The 22,930-nt window shown below is 50.9% G+C and overlaps 6 protein-coding genes across 6 annotated transcripts; 5 read left to right on the top strand and 1 right to left on the bottom strand.

The window, feature by feature from the left end:
• Nucleotides 1-225: 225 nt before the first annotated feature.
• On the top strand, nt 226-4,837 carry CkaCkLH20_07346 (ABC multidrug transporter; the record flags this gene model as incomplete). The annotated part of the gene is made up of 10 exons (XM_038890063.1): nt 226-435; nt 488-532; nt 586-748; nt 803-1,050; nt 1,104-1,660; nt 1,712-2,217; nt 2,269-3,162; nt 3,226-4,197; nt 4,255-4,694; nt 4,745-4,837. The coding sequence occupies 10 exons, from the start codon at nt 226-228 to the stop codon at nt 4,835-4,837; spliced, it is 4,128 nt and encodes a 1,375-aa protein (XP_038744541.1).
• Nucleotides 4,838-8,051: 3,214 nt separating this feature from the next.
• On the top strand, nt 8,052-9,768 carry CkaCkLH20_07345 (uncharacterized protein; the record flags this gene model as incomplete). The annotated part of the gene is made up of 6 exons (XM_038890062.1): nt 8,052-8,247; nt 8,301-8,320; nt 8,404-8,440; nt 8,491-8,558; nt 8,611-9,086; nt 9,138-9,768. The coding sequence occupies 6 exons, from the start codon at nt 8,052-8,054 to the stop codon at nt 9,766-9,768; spliced, it is 1,428 nt and encodes a 475-aa protein (XP_038744540.1).
• A 4,258-nt stretch (nt 9,769-14,026) lies between these two features.
• Nucleotides 14,027-15,734, top strand: CkaCkLH20_07344 (uncharacterized protein; the record flags this gene model as incomplete). The annotated part of the gene is made up of 6 exons (XM_038890061.1): nt 14,027-14,167; nt 14,223-14,657; nt 14,713-15,047; nt 15,101-15,165; nt 15,220-15,376; nt 15,431-15,734. 6 exons carry the CDS (start codon nt 14,027-14,029, stop codon nt 15,732-15,734), a joined length of 1,437 nt encoding a protein of 478 aa, XP_038744539.1.
• A 1,355-nt stretch (nt 15,735-17,089) lies between these two features.
• CkaCkLH20_07343 (uncharacterized protein) lies at nt 17,090-18,419 on the top strand (the record flags this gene model as incomplete). The annotated part of the gene is made up of 8 exons (XM_038890060.1): nt 17,090-17,137; nt 17,199-17,244; nt 17,327-17,486; nt 17,538-17,651; nt 17,703-17,788; nt 17,842-18,042; nt 18,111-18,180; nt 18,278-18,419. The coding sequence occupies 8 exons, from the start codon at nt 17,090-17,092 to the stop codon at nt 18,417-18,419; spliced, it is 867 nt and encodes a 288-aa protein (XP_038744538.1).
• Nucleotides 18,420-18,888: 469 nt separating this feature from the next.
• Nucleotides 18,889-19,314, bottom strand: CkaCkLH20_07342 (uncharacterized protein; the record flags this gene model as incomplete). Its single annotated transcript, XM_038890059.1, has 1 exon — nt 18,889-19,314. One exon carries the CDS (start codon nt 19,312-19,314, stop codon nt 18,889-18,891), a length of 426 nt encoding a protein of 141 aa, XP_038744537.1.
• Nucleotides 19,315-21,898: 2,584 nt separating this feature from the next.
• CkaCkLH20_07341 (uncharacterized protein) lies at nt 21,899-22,313 on the top strand (the record flags this gene model as incomplete). Its single annotated transcript, XM_038890058.1, has 3 exons — nt 21,899-21,955; nt 22,017-22,166; nt 22,221-22,313. 3 exons carry the CDS (start codon nt 21,899-21,901, stop codon nt 22,311-22,313), a joined length of 300 nt encoding a protein of 99 aa, XP_038744536.1.
• Between the last annotated feature and the right edge of the window lie 617 nt (nt 22,314-22,930).

Genomic DNA, 22,930 nt, shown 5'->3' with positions numbered 1-22,930 from the left:
CCGGGCACCGACAACACCGAACAGGGTCCACTGAGCCTCGACACAATCATAACTGAGGAGACATAGAGGGCCCGTCAGAAAACCTGTGGAGGCTGCTTCGGGGTTTGATTCATCAGCATGTCTCTGAACTAGCTATTGAACTGTTATAATTGAACATCATGATCTGATTTGTATTGGTTCAATCTTCTGCGTGCACGAACACATTCTTTAGTGTTGAACTTACACATGATGGCTACGACACCTACCTACGATAGCGACCGGACGATCCAGGGTGATCGTAGCTTGAGTGATACTGAAGATCTGATCAAAGGCGTCACTGTCACTTTCAGAGATGTGAGCATTGAAGTTCATGGACTGGGAGAGGACTTCGGGTCGACATGCCTCTCTGTACTCGGCGACTTGGTTCCGTTCAGCAAGAGCAAGAAGTCTAAAAGAGTACGCAACTTCAAGAACTTGGCCTTTTATTGCAGCTGACGTTGGAATGTAGCACATTCTTCAAAATGTTCACGGTCAGGTTCGCCCTGGCGAAATGGTAAGCCACTAGGTCTCGATCGATGCCAAGCAAATCACTTACACCAATGTCAGCTACTCGTTCTCGGACGGCCTGGCTCCGGTTGCACCTCACTTCTCAAAGTCATCTCCAACCATAGAGAAGAGTTCCACCATGTCGGCGGCGATGTGAGATACGGAGATCTTGGGCCTAAGGGTGCCCAGCAGTTTCGCAACCAGATCGCGATGAACACCGAGGGTAAGGGCTTTCCATAAATATTTGGGAAAGCTTCTCTAACATTGAAAATTACAGACGACTTGCACTTCCCAACACTGGAAGTCAAGAAGACTCTCGATTTTGCGAACTTCGCCAAACTCCCAGCCCAAAGACAGGGAGATCTCTCGAACGCGGACGAATGGGTGTCGCAGAAAACGGACGCGATTCTCAACTCGCTAGCGATTGGTCATACCAAGGACACCATGGTCGGCGATGAAGTGATCCGTGGCGTCTCGGGCGGCGAGAGAAAGAGAGTATCCATTGCAGAAGTGATGGCAACGCAGGTATGTTTTCACCTCACGATGTTCCTAACATGATCGACTGACGTTAGATGCAGGCCACGGTTCAGTGTTGGGACAACTCCACAAGAGGCTTGGATGCCAGTAACGCGTTGGACTTTGTCCGCGTGCTGCGCAAGATGGCCGATGAAGAGCACAAGTCCATTGCTGCAACTCTGTACCAAGCCGGCAACGGAATCTATGACCTCTTTGACAACGTTCTTGTCTTAGCTGAGGGGAGAGAGATTTACTATGGTCCTACATCCGAAGCGAAGCAGTACTTCGAAAACATGGGCTTTGAATACATCCCAGGAGCCAATATCTCCGACTTTTTGACCTCTGTTTCAGTCGAGACCGAACGACAAGTCCGGGCAGGATACGAGGACAAGGTTCCGAGCACTGCCGCCGAATTCGAATCTGCGTACAAAGCCAGCCCTCTCTTTGACCGCATGACAGCAACAATGGAGCAGAAGTCGGACAAATCTCTTTCAGATGAGGTTGGAAACTTGCTCGCCATCCGTCAACAAGAGAAGAACCGCTCGTTGCCGTTCCTCTCTCGCCAAGGAAGTCCATACCAAGTCTCATTTGTGAGCCAAGTAAGGACTTGCATCAAGAGGTATGGGAATTAAATAATGTTTTGGATGAGTTCCTTCTAACGTTTCAGCAGACAATTCCAGATCATCTGGGGTGATCGATGGTCGAATGTACTCCAGATTGCCTCTGCCCTCATCATGGCTTTGGTGACAGCGAGTCTGTTCAATGACCTCAAGGAGGACAGCACGTCAATTTTCACCCGACCGGGTGCTCTATTCTTTCCCATTCAGCTTTTTGCCATGAACAAGATGTCAGAAACCACGGCATCGTTCATGGGACGCCGCATCATCTCCCGACACAAACGGCTCGCTTTCAACAGACCCGGCGCCTACGCACTGGCGTGTGCTGCAACGGATGTTCCGCTGACCATCTTGGTTTTCTCGCTGTTTCAACTGATTTACTACTTCATGGTCAATTTTCAGAGGGAGGTTGGGCATTTCTTCACGAACTGGTTCGTACACATCATTTGTGCACTCTGTTTCGCTTCTCTTTACCGCATGATCGGGGCGTGGTGTACGCATTTCGGATTGGCCTCCCAGATCACAGGATGGATGACCATGGTGTACATGGTCTATGCAGGTATGTGAGACATGACCCAAACCTTCAAGAATGGCTACTGACTTCATTCAGGATATCTCATCCCGGTTCCGAGTATGCCTGTTTGGTTTCGTTGGATCAGTTGGCTGAATCCAGCCACTTACACCTTCGAGGCGATCATGGCTACCGAAATGGGAGATCTCAATCTCGACTGCGTTGAACCTCAGTACATCCCATTTGGACCGAGCTATAACGACAGTCAATATCGGAGCTGTACTGTCCGTGGTGCTGCGTCGGGCTCCTCCATGATTGACGCCGAGACGTACATGAATGCTCAGTACTCGGTGTACCGGGCCCATGTCTGGCGCAACGCCGGGATACTCATCGGACTTTGGCTTTTCTTTGCTTTCATGACGGCAGTCGGCTTTGAGATCAACCTTCATGCAGACGCTGGCTCGAAGATTGTGTTTGACCGCCGAAGTCGGCGAAAACAATCGGCTCGCGATGCCGACACGGAGAAGGCAGCTGTGACAGCCGCATCATTGGATGCGTCGTCTGTCTCACTGAGCAAGACGGTCTTCACGTTCAAGGACATCAGTTATTTCGTTCGCCATGGTGGCCAAGATCTTCAGCTTCTTGATCGAGTTTCTGGTTACGTCAAGCCAGGGCAACTGGTAGCTCTGATGGGAAGCTCAGGTGCCGGGAAGACCACATTGATGGATGTGTTGGCACAGAGAAAGGACAGCGGGAGGATCGAGGGAAGCATCATGGTCAACGGCAAGCCTCAAGGAATAAGCTTTCAGCGCACTACCGGGTACTGCGAGCAGAACGACGTTCACGAGCCTACCGCAACAGTTTGGGAGAGTCTTCTCTTTTCGGCAAGACTACGCCAAAGTTTCAAGGTCCCTGACGAGGAGAAGCAGGAATATGTCAAAGGAATCATGGACTTGCTGGAGTTGACTCCCTTGCAGCATGCCCTTGTCGGCAGTAAGTTCTTTCACGGCATCCATCACAACATTCAAACAACGGAAAGCTAACTCTTCTTGGCAGCCCCTGGATCAGGTCTCTCGATCGAACAGCGCAAACGACTGACCCTCGCAACCGAACTCGTCGCCAAGCCATCTCTCCTGTTTCTCGACGAACCCACGTCTGGTCTCGACGGCCAGTCGGCCTACGAAATCTGCCGCTTCTTGCGCAAGCTCGCTGCTTCTGGCCAGACAATCATATGCACTATCCACCAGCCCTCAGCCACCCTGTTCGATGCCTTTGATGTGTTACTCCTTCTGGCACGTGGGGGTAGAACGACCTACTTCGGACCAACGGGGAAGACATCCGCTACAGTAGTTGACTATTTCGCCCGGAATGGGGCTCCTTGTCCGCCCGACTCGAACCCTGCCGAGCACATAGTTGATGTTGTCCAAGGTCGCTTCGGAACCGAGATTGATTGGCCAGAGACCTGGCTCAAGTCCCAAGAGCGAAATTCCGCCATGTCCGAACTGGAAGCGCTGAACTCTCCTGAAGGTCACGAGAAGACGGCAGCTTCTTCGACAACCACGATCCAGGACGATGAACAGCTGACTGGCTTCGCAACACCTCTCCTGTACCAAGTCAGTCTCGTCACTCGCCGTCAGCTGGTTGCCTTGTGGCGCAACCCGGACTATGTCTGGAACAAGATCGGTCTGCATATTACCAACGGACTATTCGGCGGCTTCACCTTCTGGATGTTGGGCAACGGGACGTTCGACTTGCAGCTTCGGCTGATGGCCGTGTTCAACTTCGTTTTCGTCGCACCAGGATGCATCAATCAGTTGCAACCGCTTTTCATACGCAACCGCGATGTCTTCGAGACCCGGGAGAAGAAGTCTAAGACGTACCATTGGTTCGCGTTCGTTGCCGCGCAGCTCTTGTCCGAGACCCCCGTGCTGATTGTGTGCGGCACACTTGCGTTCGTTACGTGGTACTTCACAGTCGGTTTCCCGACTGAGGCCAGTGTGTCGGGACAGGTCTACCTGCAAATGATCCGTGAGCTTTCTCCCACGCATGTCACTTCCATGCTTACCCATGCTAACGAAACAGCAGTCTATGAGTTCCTTTACACATCCCTTGGTCAAGCCATCGCTGCCTACAGCCCTAACGCGTACTTCGCGGCGTTGGCCAACCCCATTCTCATTGGCGCTGGCCTGATCAACTTCTGCGGTGTGGTTGTTCCATACTCCCAGATCACTGCCTTCTGGAGATATTGGCTCTACTGGCTGGATCCTTTCACCTATCTTATCCAGGGTCTTCTCGAACCTGTGTCTTGGGGTGTCGAAGTCGAGTGCCAACCGAACGAGTTGACACATATCCCCTTGCCGAGTAACAGTACTTGCGGAGAGTACATCTCGGAGTTCTTGTCGTCGAATGCAGGCTATGTCGTCGACTCGGCCAATGACACCTCCTGTGCCTATTGCCCATACAGCACCGGCGCGGACTATATGCGGACGATGAACATCAACGATTCCAGTTACGGCTGGCGAGGTGTAAGTCTTGTTTTGTATCACTGAAACCATGGGAACTAACAAGCACACAGGTTGGCATCACCGCCCTCTTTTGTGTATCGTCATACGCTCTTGTGTTCTTGATGATGAAGCTCCGAACGAAAACAACGAAGACAGCCAACTGAGATGCTCTTGATGAGATGTCGAGTGTTACACTGACTTGGGGATTGTCACTTGACCCCACGTGGTCGAGCCGTCGCATTAGTCTGATTCGTGAGGTGAACCAAGACCCCGGAAGCATAGATCTAAGTGGCATGACACGAGAGATTACCCGGGCAAAAGGGTCGTTTGTGGTATCTTTCGCCCGTTATTTCCCCGTAGAAGCTAAGCATAGACCACTTTCTTTTACAAGTACGGAGGTTGATGTTACAATAATTTGAAATCCGGCGGTTACAAAACGTGAGTAGCAATGTCAACGTGTCAACATATCTTTGCGCTGTTTTTGGCATCGTGGCATGGCTTCTTAGGCTGTGAAGCTAGTCAACGTTTAAAAGAAGAGTGATGTGCATTGACTTTCGGTCCGACTGCCTATTTCTGTCATCTATGGTACATGCATCCATGTACGAAATCGGTGGCGATACCTTCACCCAAACTACAGAGCGGCTGATTATTGATACTGCCGCGATGCATGCCAGCCTCGACTCAGCTCATCTAGTTTATCTGGCCGCGGCGTATTAAGTCAGCGAACCTTCGTCATCCGAAGTCACATTCGGCGCTTCTCTTGGCAGTTCCAGAAAGATTTGCTGAAGCAACGATCCCGAGGTCGCCTGCTGGTATCAATGATCAGGCGGCGCGGAAAGTTTCATGGGGACCCTTAACCTTATAGCCGCGAGCAAAATCTACAAACTAACTTCATTCCCGCCTTCGCTGTTGGTTCCAATCTGGATATGGCGCTCTCATTCAGTAAAATGAGTAACTCAATATGCTTTAACCTCTTGGAGGCATTCAGATCTTTCGATGCAATTGGCCGGATCGTTTTCTATACATCTGGCAGCTGAAACAGAACGAACACGGGTTCGTCACCCACTCGGTGTAGTGATCACTTCTTCACATGTGCTGCGCACTTACGCCTATGATGATGACTTATCCACGGACATTCGCGGTGTTCTCTGAAGCCTGAGATGACTGATACGTCGCTTGTTTGAGCGAGACGTCGTAACTCCGAATGGGTTCATCTAAAAGTCGTACCGTCTCGGCACAGCTCCAGTCTTGGTGGATCATCAACCGCAACAACGTGGTTTCTGCCCACCGTGCCTGCAAGACCGACCCATCAGGCAACAAAGACATTGTTTCTCTACGGTCATGATGATAATGAGTAGGTTCGTGAATAAGACGGAATTAATGGTATCTTAGTTGCTGCTGCCGCCCTGAACCTTCCGACCGCACGAATTCGTGAGGCACTCATAGGCATTCATCATCATTCGCGCCACCGGCATCCCGCGGGCATCCGGCACAGGTCCGAATTGAGCAGTCGCTGCTTCGCTTTCGAGAAATTGCAACATTTAAGATTGGCGGCCGCATCCCGAATGGGTCACCATCCCGGCTCCCGATGATTCTTGACGCGGGGTAGGAGTGGGTAGAAACGGCCGGCTGCCGAGCCGGGATGGCCCTTCTCCACTCCGGCCGCTTAAGTAGAGTTTCGGCGATCACTCCTCGGGTGTTGCACTGATTGGCCTTTGCAGGTTTCACAGCTCAACTCCTAAGCTAGGAGATAACCTGTTGGGAGGCGACTAGGATGTGTTATATCTCTCCACCTTTATTGCTTAGAATGAGCTTTGAAAGCGATTTTACACAGACTATAGTTAAATTTGTTGGTAGATGCGCCAAGTGCAGAAAGAATGAGCTGGGTGATTGCTGCGATAGTCTGTTATTCAGTTCCGCTGTCATACCAGGCGAGATGAAGTAGTATTGGACTTGCCCCAGTTGCTTCGAAGATGAGTCTGATAGCAAGACTGAGTCGAGGATATCAATCCGAGAGGCATAACACTGGTTTGGTAGCATCCGGAATGATCGGGGTGTGGTGAACCTTCCCTCCTAAACCCGACCCGGAGAAGCCTATTCGGCGCTTCCACATACTCACCGAGAGACTGAGATCAATCCTTGACCAAAGTCTCTCGGGAGGACCTGCTCGTTCCACCCTATGCAGAAAGCTCTGTCGCGTATTGGGCACCTTTGGGCCAGAACAACAGCATGCGAACGGCGAATGCAGTTAGTTACGAACTAACCAAGACTCTCTCGAGAGATTTGGGTTATTCCATACTTCCTTCTTGAATTGTTGGGTTATTGTCCCAATGAAGTAAGCGCTGGAATGTCCAGAGTTAGATGCTGTTAAATGTTCAATTTGAAGCTAGTACTTCGTCACAAGGCCCAAGGGCGCGTGTCACCCTATTCTGGCGCAGAACATCGCGTAACGCAGCCTTCGATGAAGGTGTCGCCAATAGCGCAGGGGCTTTTCCACAGGAGCCTTTGTGTCGTCATAGTCTTCATCGGCTAGTGGCCGGCTAATGTATTACCAAGAAGAGTTGGTGTCTGTTTGACCTACGGCGCATGTAGCATCAGTGTGCATGGCCTTCTTTCTTTCTCCCGCCGGAATTTTCGATCCGCGAGTTTTCTAGAACAGTTCTGGATCAGCACGGCTGAGCGTTGGGGACAACGGGCGCCCCCTGGATCGTGGCTCGCGTTAGTTCAGCTTGGCTTGCATGTAACCAATAGCTCCTCAGTTTCCCCCTTGGGCCGGTGTTACCTCTTCTAGCAAAAGTGGAAGGTTTCTTCTGATCTAGAAGCGCAGCCAGGATGATTTTCAGGCGGGAACCCAATCGACTCGGTGTGCGGACATATGTGACCTCTTTGCCGTGACCATAGCTCCCTGAAAGTAATATCGCTTTTTCCGAGGGGGAACGAATGGTGGGCGGCGGGGCTTTCCCCGAGTCCCTCGTTCTTTTTAATCTTTTGTCATACTGCGTGTCTTCCATCTGAATTTCGGCAACCAGGGACCCCGTGCTGTGGCATTTGTTAGAGTTTCCTCTGCTGGTGATCATTTCACCTTGGCAAGGGATTGTGTTGCGCCTCGACCCTGACAACGTCCGACCACTCGATGAACTCTAATCGGAACTAGAGCGGCCGGGCGAGTCAGGGCCGGTGCGGGACGCCCCTTGTAGCGCCGTCGTCAAACTTCCCTTTATCAGCTGCTTTACCGCACCTTGAGTTTCGGTCCTTTGGCGTAGAAGAGGTCTTGCTGCTTCGACGAAGGACCATTCAATACCAACAACCGCGTCCGTCGAATCCCAAAGCGATGAGCCTTCTCCCGTGGCTCATAGCTCGTGCCGAGCGATCGAAACAATGAGCAATGCCACGAGCCCGGTTGGGGCCTTTCCGCCCCCGCCGGGCGAAATCCCCAATTTCGACGACCCGAGGGACGCCGGATGGATGTGGAATGTGGTTGGGATGAGCGTCATGGCCGCGATAACGACTTTTTTCTTTGGAATTCGGACATATGTGAAATTCTCTTTCGGAAGCCAGTTCCTCCCCGAAGACTGTACGTCACGATGAACTCGAGTGTTTCCTGTGGATGAACTAACGGGACTTCAGGGACATGCGCTATCGCATATGTGAGATTCTGCCTCCGCCGACAACCGCATCGTAGCTACACAGAAGCAATGGTCCACGTTACTGACACGTTTTCCATGAGTAGGCGCTGATAATTCTGTATACCGCCACAGTCTTCGTCAGTAAGTAGCTCGATACGTTTTCACAGAGATTTCTCTGACGGCGTCGGCAGTGGCACATTACGGCGAGGGATATCACGCATGGGAGTTGACGAAAGAGTCCTATCGAGAGGTCATGCGGGTAGGTAACCAATGGCGGCGATGACAAAGAATGACCTCTAATCGCACTGCAGTGGCTCTACGCAAGCTCCATCATCTACTGTCCAGCTGCGTACTTCACGAAAGTCACACTCCTGCTGCTCGAGGCCAGAGTCTTCTCCTCGCACGAGAGGATGGCACGCGGAATCCGCATCTTCGTCATTGTCTTGCTCGTCTGCTACATCCCGATACAGACACTGAAAACCATAATCTGCATCCCAGTGTCGGCATTCTGGGACCCCCACACGCCGAATCCCAAGTGTCTCAACCAACGCAAGATCTTCATCGCCGATCTCAGCCTGGCTATTATAACCGATTTCTTCATCCTTATCATTCCAATACCACTGCTATGGGCGCTGAGAATGCCCTTGCGGAAGAAGCTGAAGATCCTCACGCTTCTTGGCGCCGGAGGGGTCGCCACCGCCGTGACGATATACCGGCTGTATCTTGTGGTTCTGTTCCTGTCATCAAAAGACGTTACGGCAGATTTTGTTGTCCTTGACCTCGTAACGTGAGCTAGACTGGAACGAACGTCGTCTCAAGTGCCACTAACACGAAGCAGATCACTTGAACTTGTCATTGGTTTCGTCTGCGCATGCCTACCATCCACGAACATCCTCTACGAAAGAATACGACGAGGCGAATCAGCCAAAAGCGGCCGAACGCCAGAAAACACCAGTGAATACTACAGGAAGCGCGGCGATAATTCATCTTATTGGTGGAGTATGATGACGGGGAAGCAAACGAAAGCCGCTCGAACCGAGGTAGCCACCGTCGTCGAGACTGTTCGGAGTCCCAATTACGCTGCTACATTTGACACTGAGCTCGCGACTCTAGCTGGTCAACCGATGGGAATGCGCCCCGCCACAGTCGACACCGAACGCCAGGACTCAGTGTTGCAAGAACGAGATGAAGAGGACTGGGCCTACAACCCACGAGCAAACTCGATGGACGGTCGCCGGGAAGGGTGGCTTGCGCACGATGTCGAGAGCTGTGCACAGGGGCCTTCGTCAAGAGCAGTTAAATGGAAGGACCACGAGCTTCAGGCCAGGAAGTCGTGGGAGGCCGTATGGGAGAAGGCGATGCCTCCAGAAGGGCTCGACTCGATACCGGAAAGCGGTATCGACAGACCGCCTCAGGTCAAGCTCACCACACATCCACCGCCCAACTGGGAAGAGTTGGACGACAAATAATGTTTTTGGGCATTGGTCACTGAGTTGCTGCCGTTGAATATGCATGATACCCAATGATGATTGTACAGAAGATTTCGCACTAGGGGTCATTACCATAGCCCCTATGACGGAGTGCGCGCATTACACGAAGGATGTAGACAACGGGTGCCTTAATTATTGGCAGTGGTAATCGGAAGGGTCTTCATCATGTCATGCCGTTGGTTGGGGACCCGAAACCTGAGGCGCAGGTTGCTCGGAATCTGATGAAGTTATGAGACCAAAAGCCATGGCTTCTACGCGCATTTTCATATCTGCTACTCAGATAGCTTGCATGGAAAGAGATAATCGCAACATTGATGCACTTGCACACAAATTGTCACAGTACGTGTTGGCTCACGCTACGTGCGAGTATTTCGGAGAGCTGATTCTACATGTATGCGTTATGTCGGACCCGAAAGAATTCGCCAAGATGTGACGTCCCAAATCCTTCATTGTTGCAATAATATTTACATCCGCAGGAAGTATTTCATCGTCATCAAGAGTCAATCAGACCCCGCGTTCGGCACTGCTGCTCTCAGAGTCCTGTCTCCAAGAATCATCGGCAGTGTGAATTTTGCAACGAGAATATGAAAATATCGGCACCCTTACCAAGCAACATGCGAAGATTTGAGTCCGAATTAAACCAAAAAAAACAAAAATCGAAGTCTTCAAGATCATCATCAACAGTGGTGGCACAGTTGGATGCGTGCTTGCATCCCGACTCTCTGCCTAACAGGATTCGCAAAGTCTCCTACTTGAGGCAGGAATTGACCACACATACGATGAGAAAGTCAAGTTGCCCTTACTCAGTCGACGCATGTTTGGCGATCCGGACTATGACTGGTGTTTGGAATCTTTGGCCCAGAAATTGAAGGGTTGGACAGACGTATCATTCAGCATACTAGGGGCAAGATCTTCGGAGGGAGCAGTGGCATCAGGTCACACAGTCCGGTATTCCCGAACAAAGAGATGCTTGAAGCATCAGCCGACATATCAGGCGACAATAGATGGAGCCGGGAGAAGATCAAAGACTGCTATCGCAAATTCCAAACGAAGCAGTCTCAAGGCGAAGGGCCCCTACAAGCATATTTATCAAGACAGCTTGACGTTTTACAAAAGGCATGGAAAGCCGTTTTCGGAAGTTTGGGCGCAATATCTCTCTCTCATGGTCCATCTGGAAAAGCGATACGGGACTCACGACGACGAATGCCATCGACAGTCGACCTTGCCAGTGTATGCGATCGTAAAGCTTTGCTGGCAACGCCTACCTTAGGCCGATGTGGAATAGGGATAATCTTGTCGTCATATCTGGAGCAGACGTCGAAAGAAATATATTTGGGTGCCAGCCCAGCAACGGCGGGCCGCTTTGTGTGGTGGCCGTAGTCTACGATAAACCAAGAGGATCCTTCCAGGACAGAGCAGACACTTAGGTCGTCATCTACGCGGGAGCTTTGGGAAGCCCAAAGATTCTAGAACAATCCGGAATGAAAACAAAGAGATCCTCCAACCTTTGGGAATTCAATTTTCGTCGACTTGCCTGGCCTCGGAGGCAAGTGGGCTTGATAGCAGTGTACGAATATTGCACGTCACTCATGCTAGCTTCAACGACACAGAGAACCTCCAGGATCATCTCAACTTCGGGTCAAGTATCGAGGTGAGGCCTAAGAGTGAGACACCGGATGTCTACGCCAGGGATCCCAAAGTTGCCGCAGCCCATCGAGAGAGGTATGACAAGCACAAGAATGGTCTTCTAGCTGAGGGAGCGGCGTACAGCTTTGCTCATTGACCCCTCCAGCTCTTCAACTCGCAGAGCGAAGAGTCCGATCTGAGACAGCTACTTAAAGCCACATCACCTGTCGAAAAAGAAGCCACCAAGTCACAACATGAGTTTATCAACCAGATGATCCTCAACGGAAGCGAGCATAGCGCTACTCTATTTATGACCAGCAAACAGAGATACACCAGCCCTTCCAACGCCGCCCCGGGAAAGTACATGACTCCGGTGGCCATGCTGGCCCATCACTGCAGTCGAGGGAGGATCTTGCCACGTCAAAAGTCCAGACTGGCATGATAAACCGGAGATAGACTGTGAGTATCTATCGCAACCTCTGGGAGTGGAGACTCTCGCATTCCATGTCTTGCAGGTTAAGGAGCTGCTTGGTCAAAAGGCACTCATTGGATTGCAAAAGCATAATGGCAACCGTCTTCCCACAGCTGCAAATCCCCTGACTTATGATGCGATCAAAGCCGCCATTTGAGGGGTTGGTGCTACAAACTATCACCTTTGCGGGACATGTTCAATGATGAAGGACGATTTGAAAGGTGCCGTTGTCAATTGCGAACTTCTCGTACGAGGGACCATGAACCTCCGTACTCGTCATACCAGTGTGTTTCCGATCATACCGCGAGGCAACATACTGAGCACAGTATACGCAATAGCAGAGAAATCGGCCGAGTTTCTCTTAGAAAGGCACGGCTCTAGTTAAGAGGTTCTCTGAAGTTTATCATGTATCACCTGATGACTTATATCTATCTACCTTGGCACTGCCACCACGCCGTATGCAAGGAACATGATCGGTCTTGGCACGCGCAAGATTTGCCAACTGATCCATTCAGATGTCACGTATTCTCTGATGTGCCAGAGGAAGTGAATTGTGCGTCGTGCAAAGTACAAATCTGAGACACTGGGAATACATTCTCTCCCTCAATAAACCCATTGTTTACAAATTCCTTAGACATGACTACGTGTCTGCCAAGTCCTATTGAATCAAGATCGGTTGCTTCTGGTTTGCAAACGATCTCGGGTCGATCCCGGGACGATCTCTGTACCCCCGTGATGCAACCTTAAGAATCTGGACAGCTGTCTAGTGGATTTGCCCTACAGCATGCTAGTCCTTTTGACAATTCCCGCTTAGTGTACAGAGGCTGAATGAATGTTTCTGGATTTGCTTCATGTCTTATCCGATATGTCGCACGACGTCCATGTCCATGGCCCAAAGGAGTAAATGTACGTTCAACTAGTACGAATGACCGAACTTTGTGAAGCCGCGGATCTTTGAATTCGGAAGTGAATGGGAGAGACAGACTCCATACTGGTTCCATGATTCATGGCTGACGAACCATAATACCTCCGGACAGTGACTGTTGTTAGGCATTGACAGTACACCTCTCCAGCTACGAGGATGTGCCTGTGATTTCCTTCATACGGTTGGAGACGGTGAAAGATCTGTAGGTTTCCAGGATACCGACAGTTTCCAACAAGAGAGTATTCTCCGGAGTGGTACAAGACGCGCAGGCTATTAAGCGCCCTGCTGAGTTGAAGTTGAAGACGCGAGTAGTGCGGAATCGCATGCGGTGTGACAACTGCCTATGACTTGGCTTGCATGGTTCCGGTCCTGCCCCCTTCGACCTTGAGATGCGCGATTTGGCAACCTTCCGTACTTGCACTTAGTAACCTTCCTCACCCGAATAGAACGGGAAGGCTTCCATGCCGAGATAATGTAACCCATATCTCGCACTTTTGTAATCTCTTGACGCCATGTATGGATACTACGCGGTTGGTTCTTTTGAGAAGGTGAGAGTGAGACAAAAGGCCATCATGACGACTTGACTTGGCAACGCATAGTGATTGAGTGGCTTAATATGCGGGAGTGTTACAACGGCGCTCTTGGCAGGCCAGTGGATAGCGACAGATACGATATGCCCAGAGACTCAATCGAGCACTCTACCCGGACGGCTGTGCTTGTCGCCAAGTCCGGGCGGGTATGTAGGTAAATTTGCGGCGAAGGATGTGGACTGCCGGGCCGGGATTACGGCTCCGTTGATTCGTTACACCCAAGTACCGAGCGGGTCACTCGCCGAAGCCACCTGCTTCTTTCGGAAGGAGGCTCCGCATCGCGACATTGGAACCTCGTTGGTTGCTTTTCTCCTGACCCTACCATTGCTTCGTGACCTTCTTTTTCCAGCCAGCACAAGACACGGGAAAACCATGTTTTTGACTCGTGAGGAGGTGGGAGAGATACCGCTATTCCCGAGGGGCGAAGAAGGGGGGAATGTCGAAATGCCAAGATGTCGTTGAAATAAGATAAAAAGAGATGGTTTTCTCTCCCGTGCTTGATGATGAGGTCTCCTCAGGCTCTACACCTCTCCGCTCTTTGACACGCCAAGTGATCGCCGTGGTTCAATCGCCAACTACCCCTGCTCCAGATAACCCTCAGCAAACCACCTTGAACCACACAGAATGAAGGCCGCAACCTTGGCAACCGTCGCCTTGTCGGCGCTCCTTCAAGGAGCCTCGGCTAAGGAGGTCGCGCCCAGCGAGCTCGTTTCTGAGATCTACGACAGCGGTGTTATCCACATGGACCTCATGGCCCGTAAGAAGGTAAATATCAGTCGCTAAAATTGACAAGTTGACACATTCTAACTATGCCAACTAGGAATCATGGGACCGCCAGATCGCCAGTGGCCAGATGGACTCCACCGCCTACCGCAGCCGTCTGGCTGAGGAGGGCCCTGTCTCCTGCGTCAACGGTGTCGCTGAGGTCGTCCCCGGCGATGCCAACAACACCTTCAAGTGCGACAGAGTCGACTTCTACGACTTCAAGGCTCACTCCGACCTCGGCTCCCGCGCCGGCCAGGGATCTTCTTCCTGGGGTTGGACCAGCCCTGACGGTCGCGAGTTCGCCGTCATCGCCCAGGCTGACGGTGCCGCCTTCGCGGAAATCACCAAGGACGGCAAGCTCTCTTACCTCGGCCGCCTCCCCCAGTACTCTACCGAGTCTATCTGGCGTGAGCTCCGTGGTTACAAGAACTACATCGTCATTGGCAGTGAAGCTGCCCGCCACGGTGTTCAGATCTTCGACCTTACCAAGGTGAGTTATGAAAAGCTTCGATGAGGCCTTGAAAACGTACTGATGTTGTGTTTAGCTCTTGGATCTGGACCCCGCCAACCCCAAGACCTTCGATGCCAAGGCCGATCTGACGTCCTGGTGGAACGGCCTTCCGGCTGGCTCCACCCACAACATCGTCATCAACGAGGAGAAGCAGTACGCCGTTGCTGTCGGCGCTCAGCCTCGCTCCAGCGCTTGCCGCTCTGGTCTGATCTTCATCGACCTCAGCGACATCGAGAACCCCACCTCTCCGGGTTGCGCTGGAGGCGATGGATACGTCCACGATGCCCAGTGCCTCGTCTACCGTGGCCCCGATGAGAAGTACTTCGGAAGGGATATCTGCTACGGCTACAACGAGGACACCCTCACCATGTAAGTTGGAGTATTTCGCTCCCATGAAGATCAAAAGCTTACCAAGTAAACAGCTACGATGTCACTGAGAAGAACACCACCAACATCATCTCTCGTACCTCTTACGAGGGTGCCAGCTGTAAGCCGGACTCCAAACTTAACTTATGAACTATTACTAACATGCGCGTTGCAGACACTCACCAGGGTTGGGTCACCAACACAGAATGGCAGGAGTACCTCGTTCTCGATGACGAGTACGATGAGTACGACGGTGCTGGCCCCGGTGCCGACGGTTACCCCGTCACTTTCTTCTGGGACATCAGGTCTCTTGAGAGCCCCAAGCAAACTGGGTAAGCTCTGATTGTTCTCTCTCGCAATGACGAACGCACGCTAACAACACCCAGTTTCTACAAGAGCCCTGCCTACGGTATCGACCACAACCAGTTCGTCATTGACGGCATCGCCTACCAGAGCCACTACGGCTCCGGTCTCCGCATCCTCGACGTCTCTTCTCTGCCCGAGGACCCCACTGGTGGCAAGGTCAGCGAGATTGGCTACTTCGACATCTACCCCGAGGACGACCAGGAGCCCAAGGGCGGATCCATTGACTTCGTCGGTACCTGGAGCCACTACCCCTACTTCAAGAGCGGTTACATTTTGGTCAACACCATTGAGCGTGGTGCTTTCGTTGTCAAGCGCTCTGCTTAAGCATTCGCTCAAGCTGTTTCTGCCAGCCCGAGAGAGTGGCGCAGAAATGAGACGGAACTTCAGCTGGTTCCATGAAGGATAGCCGGCCTGTAGCTAGGTAAACAGTATATAGCATAGCCAATGAATAATGGTAATGAAAGAAGAGAAGAAAAAGCCAGGACTTGCCATCCTGCTGTTAAATGTCTTGCCTGGTAAGATTGTTGATATGTTGCTTTCGAATGACCGGCCAAGGCCCACATACGACACCGTTGAGTGGGGCCGTACCGACCGGCCCCGCTCAAGTGAAATCCGTATCATTTCGCCGAGTGTTCACAGCAGCAGACAGAATAGGAAGTCGTCTGGGATTAATCCCGCATGCCTTGACAGATGCTCAGCTTTCCGTTTGCCGAATGCTTTGTCTTACTGGATCCCCCACAGTCTTTCCGGCGGTTTGGTGTGCATCCCGGAATCCCGGATCCCACACGAAACCATGTCATCAATGTCATCTTCTTATTCGGGATCGAGATATCAGCAGAAACTCTGACCCTTGATCAAAGCGCGCTTGACTGGTCGCTGACGGTCTGGCCAAAGCTTCATCGCGGACGATTACCAAGTCGGTCCGTAGTCCCGATAAAAAGGGAAAATCCCGCCCTCTCGTCGGAGACGATGAAGGATGCTTCGTCGACTAGAGCTGAATAAGAAACGTCAAATACCACATGTATGCCACGCTGCGGGCACATGCATGCACGCGATCTCACTTACGAATGCTATGTTGCGGCTGATCGGTAGAATACACCTGCCGCCGAGACAGGAGATGTCATATTCAATTGGCGGAGATGATTAGCTATCACGATTCCCTTCCATAAAAGTCAACCATGTCATACCTGCATCGAACTTTCAGACGATGTGAATCTGATCTAGACCTTTGATCTTTGCGAGATGCGATACAACGGTGATCGTGCATATATTTAGAGTTGGCGCTGCGAAACTCTTGGCCGAACTTCTCCATTGATTTTGGGTAGGTCGCGAAGTATGGTAGACTCCGGCGTCAGTCATGACCAGGTGCCCCGCCTGCGTGCACCCTGGCATATAGGTCTCTGTCGCCGCGGATTCCATGAAAGGCGCGGGCATTGACCACCAAGCAGCACAACCATTCATTGTTTACTTGACCTCGACCACGAGACGACTGATACTGAATCCAAATGGCCACTGTGTCAATTGAAGCGTAGGTGAGAAGAGCGGTAGCTGTGGAAGACATGGAGACAGGTTACCTGGAGAGTATGCTGAAGCGGGACTCGAAATTCCTTGGAGAAATTTGGGCATCGTTCGGCGTTATAGCTGGGGTGATATTTCTGAGGTTTGCGGTTCGCGTCCGCATGGTAGGACCCAAGGGTCTCAAAGGCGACGACTACGTCATGTTTGTGGTAAGTCTCTGACAATCGAGTCAGGAGATGGGGACCTGTGCTGACACGAAATGTTATGCAGACATTGATCATGTATGCCATTTGTGCTGTCATGGTGGATCTTGTCTGTGAGTCTAAAGCTTCTAGTATTGCTGTCAGTTTGGACAGCTCCTCCGTTGCAAGCCCACGTACCCTGACACTTCAATGCAGATCGATACGGCACGAATGTTGATCTTGTAGCCGACCAGATTGAACTTCTGAGCGATGCAGAAGTTGCACAACTGGTTAATGGCTCGAAGTTCCAGCAAGTCGCATGGTATTCATACACAGCGTATCTATGGTCTTTGAAAGTGGCTTTGCTCTTCTTTTAGTAGGCTTCCACGGTGAACCCCGCCCAGAACTCAACTAATGATTTTAACAGCAGCAGAATGACATTCGCATTATGGCAGCATGAGCGAGTCTTGACATACTTGACTTGGTTCACAGTAGCATCATATCTGGCAGTGGTTGGCACCATCACTTTCAGCTGTCGTCCGTGAGTCGTGGTATCTGCCCTCAGTGATGGAAGGCCCTAATCGGCGGTCAGATTTCGTGATAACTGGGGCGTCCGGCCTCTCCCACACGACAGGTGTGTCTTCAAGGCACAGAATCTGGTGGTCACAACGCTTCTGAGTGAGTCATAAGGTCGAAGCTAGGTCAAGGATGTGCCACTGAGGAATTCGCAGATGTCCTCACCGATGCGGCAATACTAAGTCTCCCACTTCCAGTTCTCCGAGAGATCAGAGTACCAATGTACAAGAAAGTCTTCATCGCTGCCCTCCTATGCTCCGGTCTGTTCGTCATGGCAGCTTCCATAATGAGAGTGGCGGCTACGATGGGTTCAGAGCCGTCAACACTTACGGTGAACCGCTGGGGAGTTCGAGAATGTGAGATCGGGCTTGTGGCCATCAATGCACCCATTCTCCGCCCGCTGTTCTCGAGAAGATTCTGGCAGTGGAACTACCGTCCACCAGTGCGAAACACGAACCCGATGATGAGCGCAAGGAGAAGCAAAACTACAATGGGTCGAATACGAAGACCCGCGCCGTTTCAAGATGAACCCCTGTTTGAATGGATGAATTCGATGAGACCCAATGGCGAGAGCGGGCTGAGATCACGCAGTCGTGGCAGTCAGGTGGATGTGGAGGTAGACTCTGCTACCAACGACGGGGAGATCGAGCGACTTAACGAAACTGAGGAGGTGGTGATTCACGAGCAGGAAAGATACCGAGACATAATCGAGGAGGAGGAAGAAAGAGGCTGAGACTGGGAAAATCCACCGCAGTAAGATTGATCGACAAAGAAGGTTTCGGGGCGTACGAAGATCAAAAGTCATGTTCTCAAAACAACTCCTAAAACTCGGCAGCAAAGTTCATCGAAAAACATGTATAGGACTTAATGAGATTGCAATAAAACATCTCCTGCTAAACAAAGGTCAAGGAATGCCTCACAGGACGACCGCACGTGAGTCATGATCAAAGACAGGAATTGACAACATGATTGTATAAGAGCTAAAGAAGGAAGCTTTCCTAGCCTGCGTCCATGCTGTCCGCAACACCGGCGCAAGGACGCCGCGGCACCCAGCCCAGCGGGTACCATCCGCCGTCTTCCGCCGGCCGGCATAGCGGGGCTCTCCAGGAGCCCCCAGCAGAGATAGCGGGTCTGTGCGGCCCCGAACCGGGTGCACCCCGGGGTTCCGAAAGCACGCCCGGGTCCGCTTTGCCCTGGCAGATCTATTTCTTGACCGGCTCATTCAGATTGACGTTCTCAACAATAGACTTGACCCTTCCGTCCTCGGCAATCTCGGCGAATATCATCGTCTCCGACTGCACGACCTTTCCGTCGGGTCCTTTGCCCTGCGCGATGTGGCGCTCGGCGAGCAGAGAGCCGTCTCTCAAGAACTGGACGATTTTGAAGTCCACAAGACCGATATCAGCCGTGCGGAGGAATTTGACGTGTTTGACCCAGTCGGCATAGTCTTTGTGCTTGACCAGGCCGTCCTCGCGCGAGTCGCGGAAGGTGAAGTCGGGATGGAATATCTTCTCGAGATCTGACTCCGTATTTTCGACTTTGCCTGTGAAGAGACTCAGAAGGGCCGCTTCAAAGGTCTCACGGGCGTCGGCGAGGTTGGCCTTCTGAATGGAGATTGAAGTAGACATGGTGACCTGAGTAAATTTGGGTGTTTTGGGATGAGTTGCGATTAATTACGCAGAGGCTGGAAGGTTGGTGTTGACTCGGATTTGAGATGTCGTACTGATGAATTGCTCTGTTCTTCATTTCATGATCGCATTTTATCTTAACGTACTTATATCAGGAATTGATCCAGCTCTTGCGCAGGCTGCTAGAAAATGAAACAGTTGGTTAGTCCAAAGCTTACGTGGTGTTCGTTAGGCTCCAACGACAAAGACCAACTCCGCACCATCGAGTCCGCACTTTTTTGGTTTCAAGTCCACATCAATTGCTGCTGCCTCAAGGCACCGACAAAAAACATCACGACATCGACTTTCGGGGACGCTGAGATTACGCAATGAATTGGCTACAGCTTGGGAGTGAGTTCCTATTCACCCACAGGAACGCCGGGTTTTGTTGATGAATCAGGTTTTTCAAACAAGACCACCGGGGTCTTCTTGGTTTCACGGCAATGATTATGCCTTGCGGCTTTAAGGACTCGGCTTTCCCCTTTCACAGGCTAAGAATACACATTCAAAGTCAATCCGATATAAACTTGGGAAAATTTGCTAAATGAGCTTGACGGTTTTGAATATTTGATACATGATTTCCAGAGAAAGAGCCTTTACGGAAGTTCGCCGATTCCAATCATCCCAATCCTTATTTTCCGGGGCAGCCACGGCCTGATTTACCGCTGATTGAACAGCAATCGGCTTTCTGTTCATGTTTAGTACCTTGCTATGGGAGCTGTTATAGAACGGATCACTTACGCAAGCGTCCCAAGAGACTCCGTAATCGGGGCAAATTTTCAAGCCAACATTGCACTGAATCCAGGCCTCTGCCCACACCTCGCTCTGTCGTTGACAGGCGCCTGGAGCGACAGTTAGTACCGTCGAGTCATGTTTGCCCTTATGGCATCGCAAACCAAGAGAGGGAGGAGGATATTGAGATACCTTTAGTTGACAGGCAACAGTCATTCTCTGGTGTGCACTACTTGACATATCAGTAATATGCTTCGGTATCGTGTCATGGGGAATTGATCCTGACCTCGTCAAGAACTCCCCGTTTGGCAGGTGCCTTAGGAGCTGTAAGTCTCATGTCCAGCTTAGAGGCGGAGGCGGCGCCAATGGAAAGGGCGGAGATGAAGCCGGCAACGAAGAGAGAGAATTGCATTTTTGTTTTTGATCTGCAGAAAGATATGCGATAAGTTTGACAGTCTCGGACCGTGAGAATCGAACGATATTTCAAGTGAGTGTATGGAGAAACGACAAGGAGTGTGTGACACAGAGTGAAGAACAGAAACTGGAACTTGGGGGTCGAAGGAGGCTATTTAATCTTTCTGCCGTATTCAACGAGAACCTCACTAAAGTAATCAACGGAGAACCAGAGACTACGAAGTCCGACGAAGTGGTCTTCAGACTTCAGAATTTGAGTCAGGAGTTCCAGACCATGTGCATCATCACACGAATCATTCCCATTACATAACTGCGTTTTTACCTTTAATTGACACGTCTAGTCTTGTGTAGATGTGCCTAGACCTTGTCCAAGCTAGACTTGTCAGTAGTGCATCGCCGAGATCTATCTCGATGTTTGCCATATGTGATCCATATTATTCAGCCCACTAAATGAGCCTTGGCTACATATTAAGCTTTTTCAGCCAGGCGGAATTGTCGATGTAATAGTATATCTGATTCCAGGGGGCCAATATCACAGATTACACGTGTGAATGGGTCATCTGAATACTCCAGCCTGCACGGGCCGGTGTGCGAGAGATGCGGCTGTGCATAGTTCCAAGTTCAGACGGCAAGTTAGGGGCGACGGGAGCAAAACTTCCATTTTTGTGGGAAATTTCCCAGTCTGGCGCAAGCATAATGCTGTAGTCCATGTTGCCCCCGCTTCACTTCACGATTGAGTTTGGGGAAAGGGGGCTGTCTTCAACCTGCTTGTCTATTTCCTACCGCTAACCGCTGGTATACGAGCGGTCAAGGCTCACAGAACTTGAGATTTATATTGATTCTGCTGTCAATGCTGCAGCCTAGAACGTCAGGGCAGCCCTAAAGTCATCCAACACCGTGCCTTGTCATGACCCGGCTTCCGGACCCCACAACCTCGTGTCAACTTGAACATCAGATGGGAGGTTCATAGGGCGCAGGCTCAGCTAGATTATTCTCATGATTCAAGTTTGAAAATTTCGTAGTGCACTTTATAGCAGGTAGTCGCGTTGCCAATCTACCTTCACATCTGTTGCATGTCCAATCTCGAACGATGCCACAACCTATTCGTATCTCTTGGCAAAAGGGTTTGGTGTTAATGAACCGGCAAATCGGCAATTGAAGATGAATTGGCCGTTAGAGAGTCCTACTATCGGTCCTTTGTCTGCACTAGCGAGAGGCCTATCTCTAAATTCTCATCCACTGGTCCAAATGATCAAGATATAAAATGTAGCAGGAATCTCAATAAGTCACCGTTCCGATCCTCTCAGTATCTTCACTCTCAAATTCCATTCTCCATCCAATCTGTTTCTCCAGTCATCCTCCTTTCGAAAAATTCCTTTGCAAAACACAAACCGTTACTATGAAGTTCTTCCAACCTGTTCTCCTTTTTGCATTGGCCACCACGGCTTACGCGGCTGTAAGCGATCTCGGTTCAAGCAAAACTGATATCAAGCCTAGGTTTGCTAATACTTCTCTAGTGTACCATTGATGGCACTGATCCCAACTGCTGCTGGGGAGGTGATCAGGGATCCGACGCCTGCTCGCGCCAAAACGGCGGCACCGGCTGCATTCTGGGCGCTGAAGCCGGGAACTTTTGTATGAATATGGGCATTCCGAACTCCAAATGCGTAAGTAAACTTAAGTCAACTTTCTTTGTGTAATCTAGCTAACACTCTGACCAGGACGCCGACTGCTGTGACACGAGGACCGGTTGGGGCAAGCCTTGCCCCAAAGGCAAGAACAGATGTGACCCAGACTCTGGATGCCCTTACTAGACCGAGAAACAGGGGAGATAGGCCTCGTGTGATATCAGAATTCAGCTCAGCAGTGCTAGTCACTGGAAGTTAGATGATGTAGGATCAAACAGAATCTTCCTATTTTGAAAACGCTGGCTATTCTGTCATGTGAATTTGCTGGCATTATCTGGGTTATCGGTGCCCCCTGCAAGGCCTACCATTCTGATGCTGTATTTGGAGAACAAGTCGCATTTCTGTTCATCTCTCATGGAATCAAAATAGTCGTTGATTCTGGGAAGTTTTGTGCGGTACTTATTTATGGAATAGCGTTTTGGCTCATCATCTATGTCTATTGACAACGTAGTCCATCGACCAAAGGTCGAAGAGAATGTTTACATAAACACCCAAGAGTAGATGGCATACAGCAAGCTCTCATACCCGTAACTCGTAGCTGTCATCACTTAGACGCACAAACTCAGCCAGAAGCTTTCACTCAAGACCTTTCAGGCATCCGTCCAGCATGTCAATACAACTCATTCTCCCATACCCCAAGATCATACCATCATACCGTCACACCATTCCTCGTAATTCATAAGCATCAACGCCGCTTGCACATACGCCTGATTAACGTGAAAGGCAAGCATTTCTCAGCCTCA

This window comes from Colletotrichum karsti (genome assembly GCF_011947395.1).
Source record: "Colletotrichum karsti strain CkLH20 chromosome Unknown Scaffold23, whole genome shotgun sequence".
Lineage (NCBI taxonomy): Eukaryota > Fungi > Ascomycota > Sordariomycetes > Glomerellales > Glomerellaceae > Colletotrichum > Colletotrichum karsti.
Note: the sequence above shows the minus strand (reverse complement) of the source record. Positions and strands in the feature narration are given on the sequence as shown.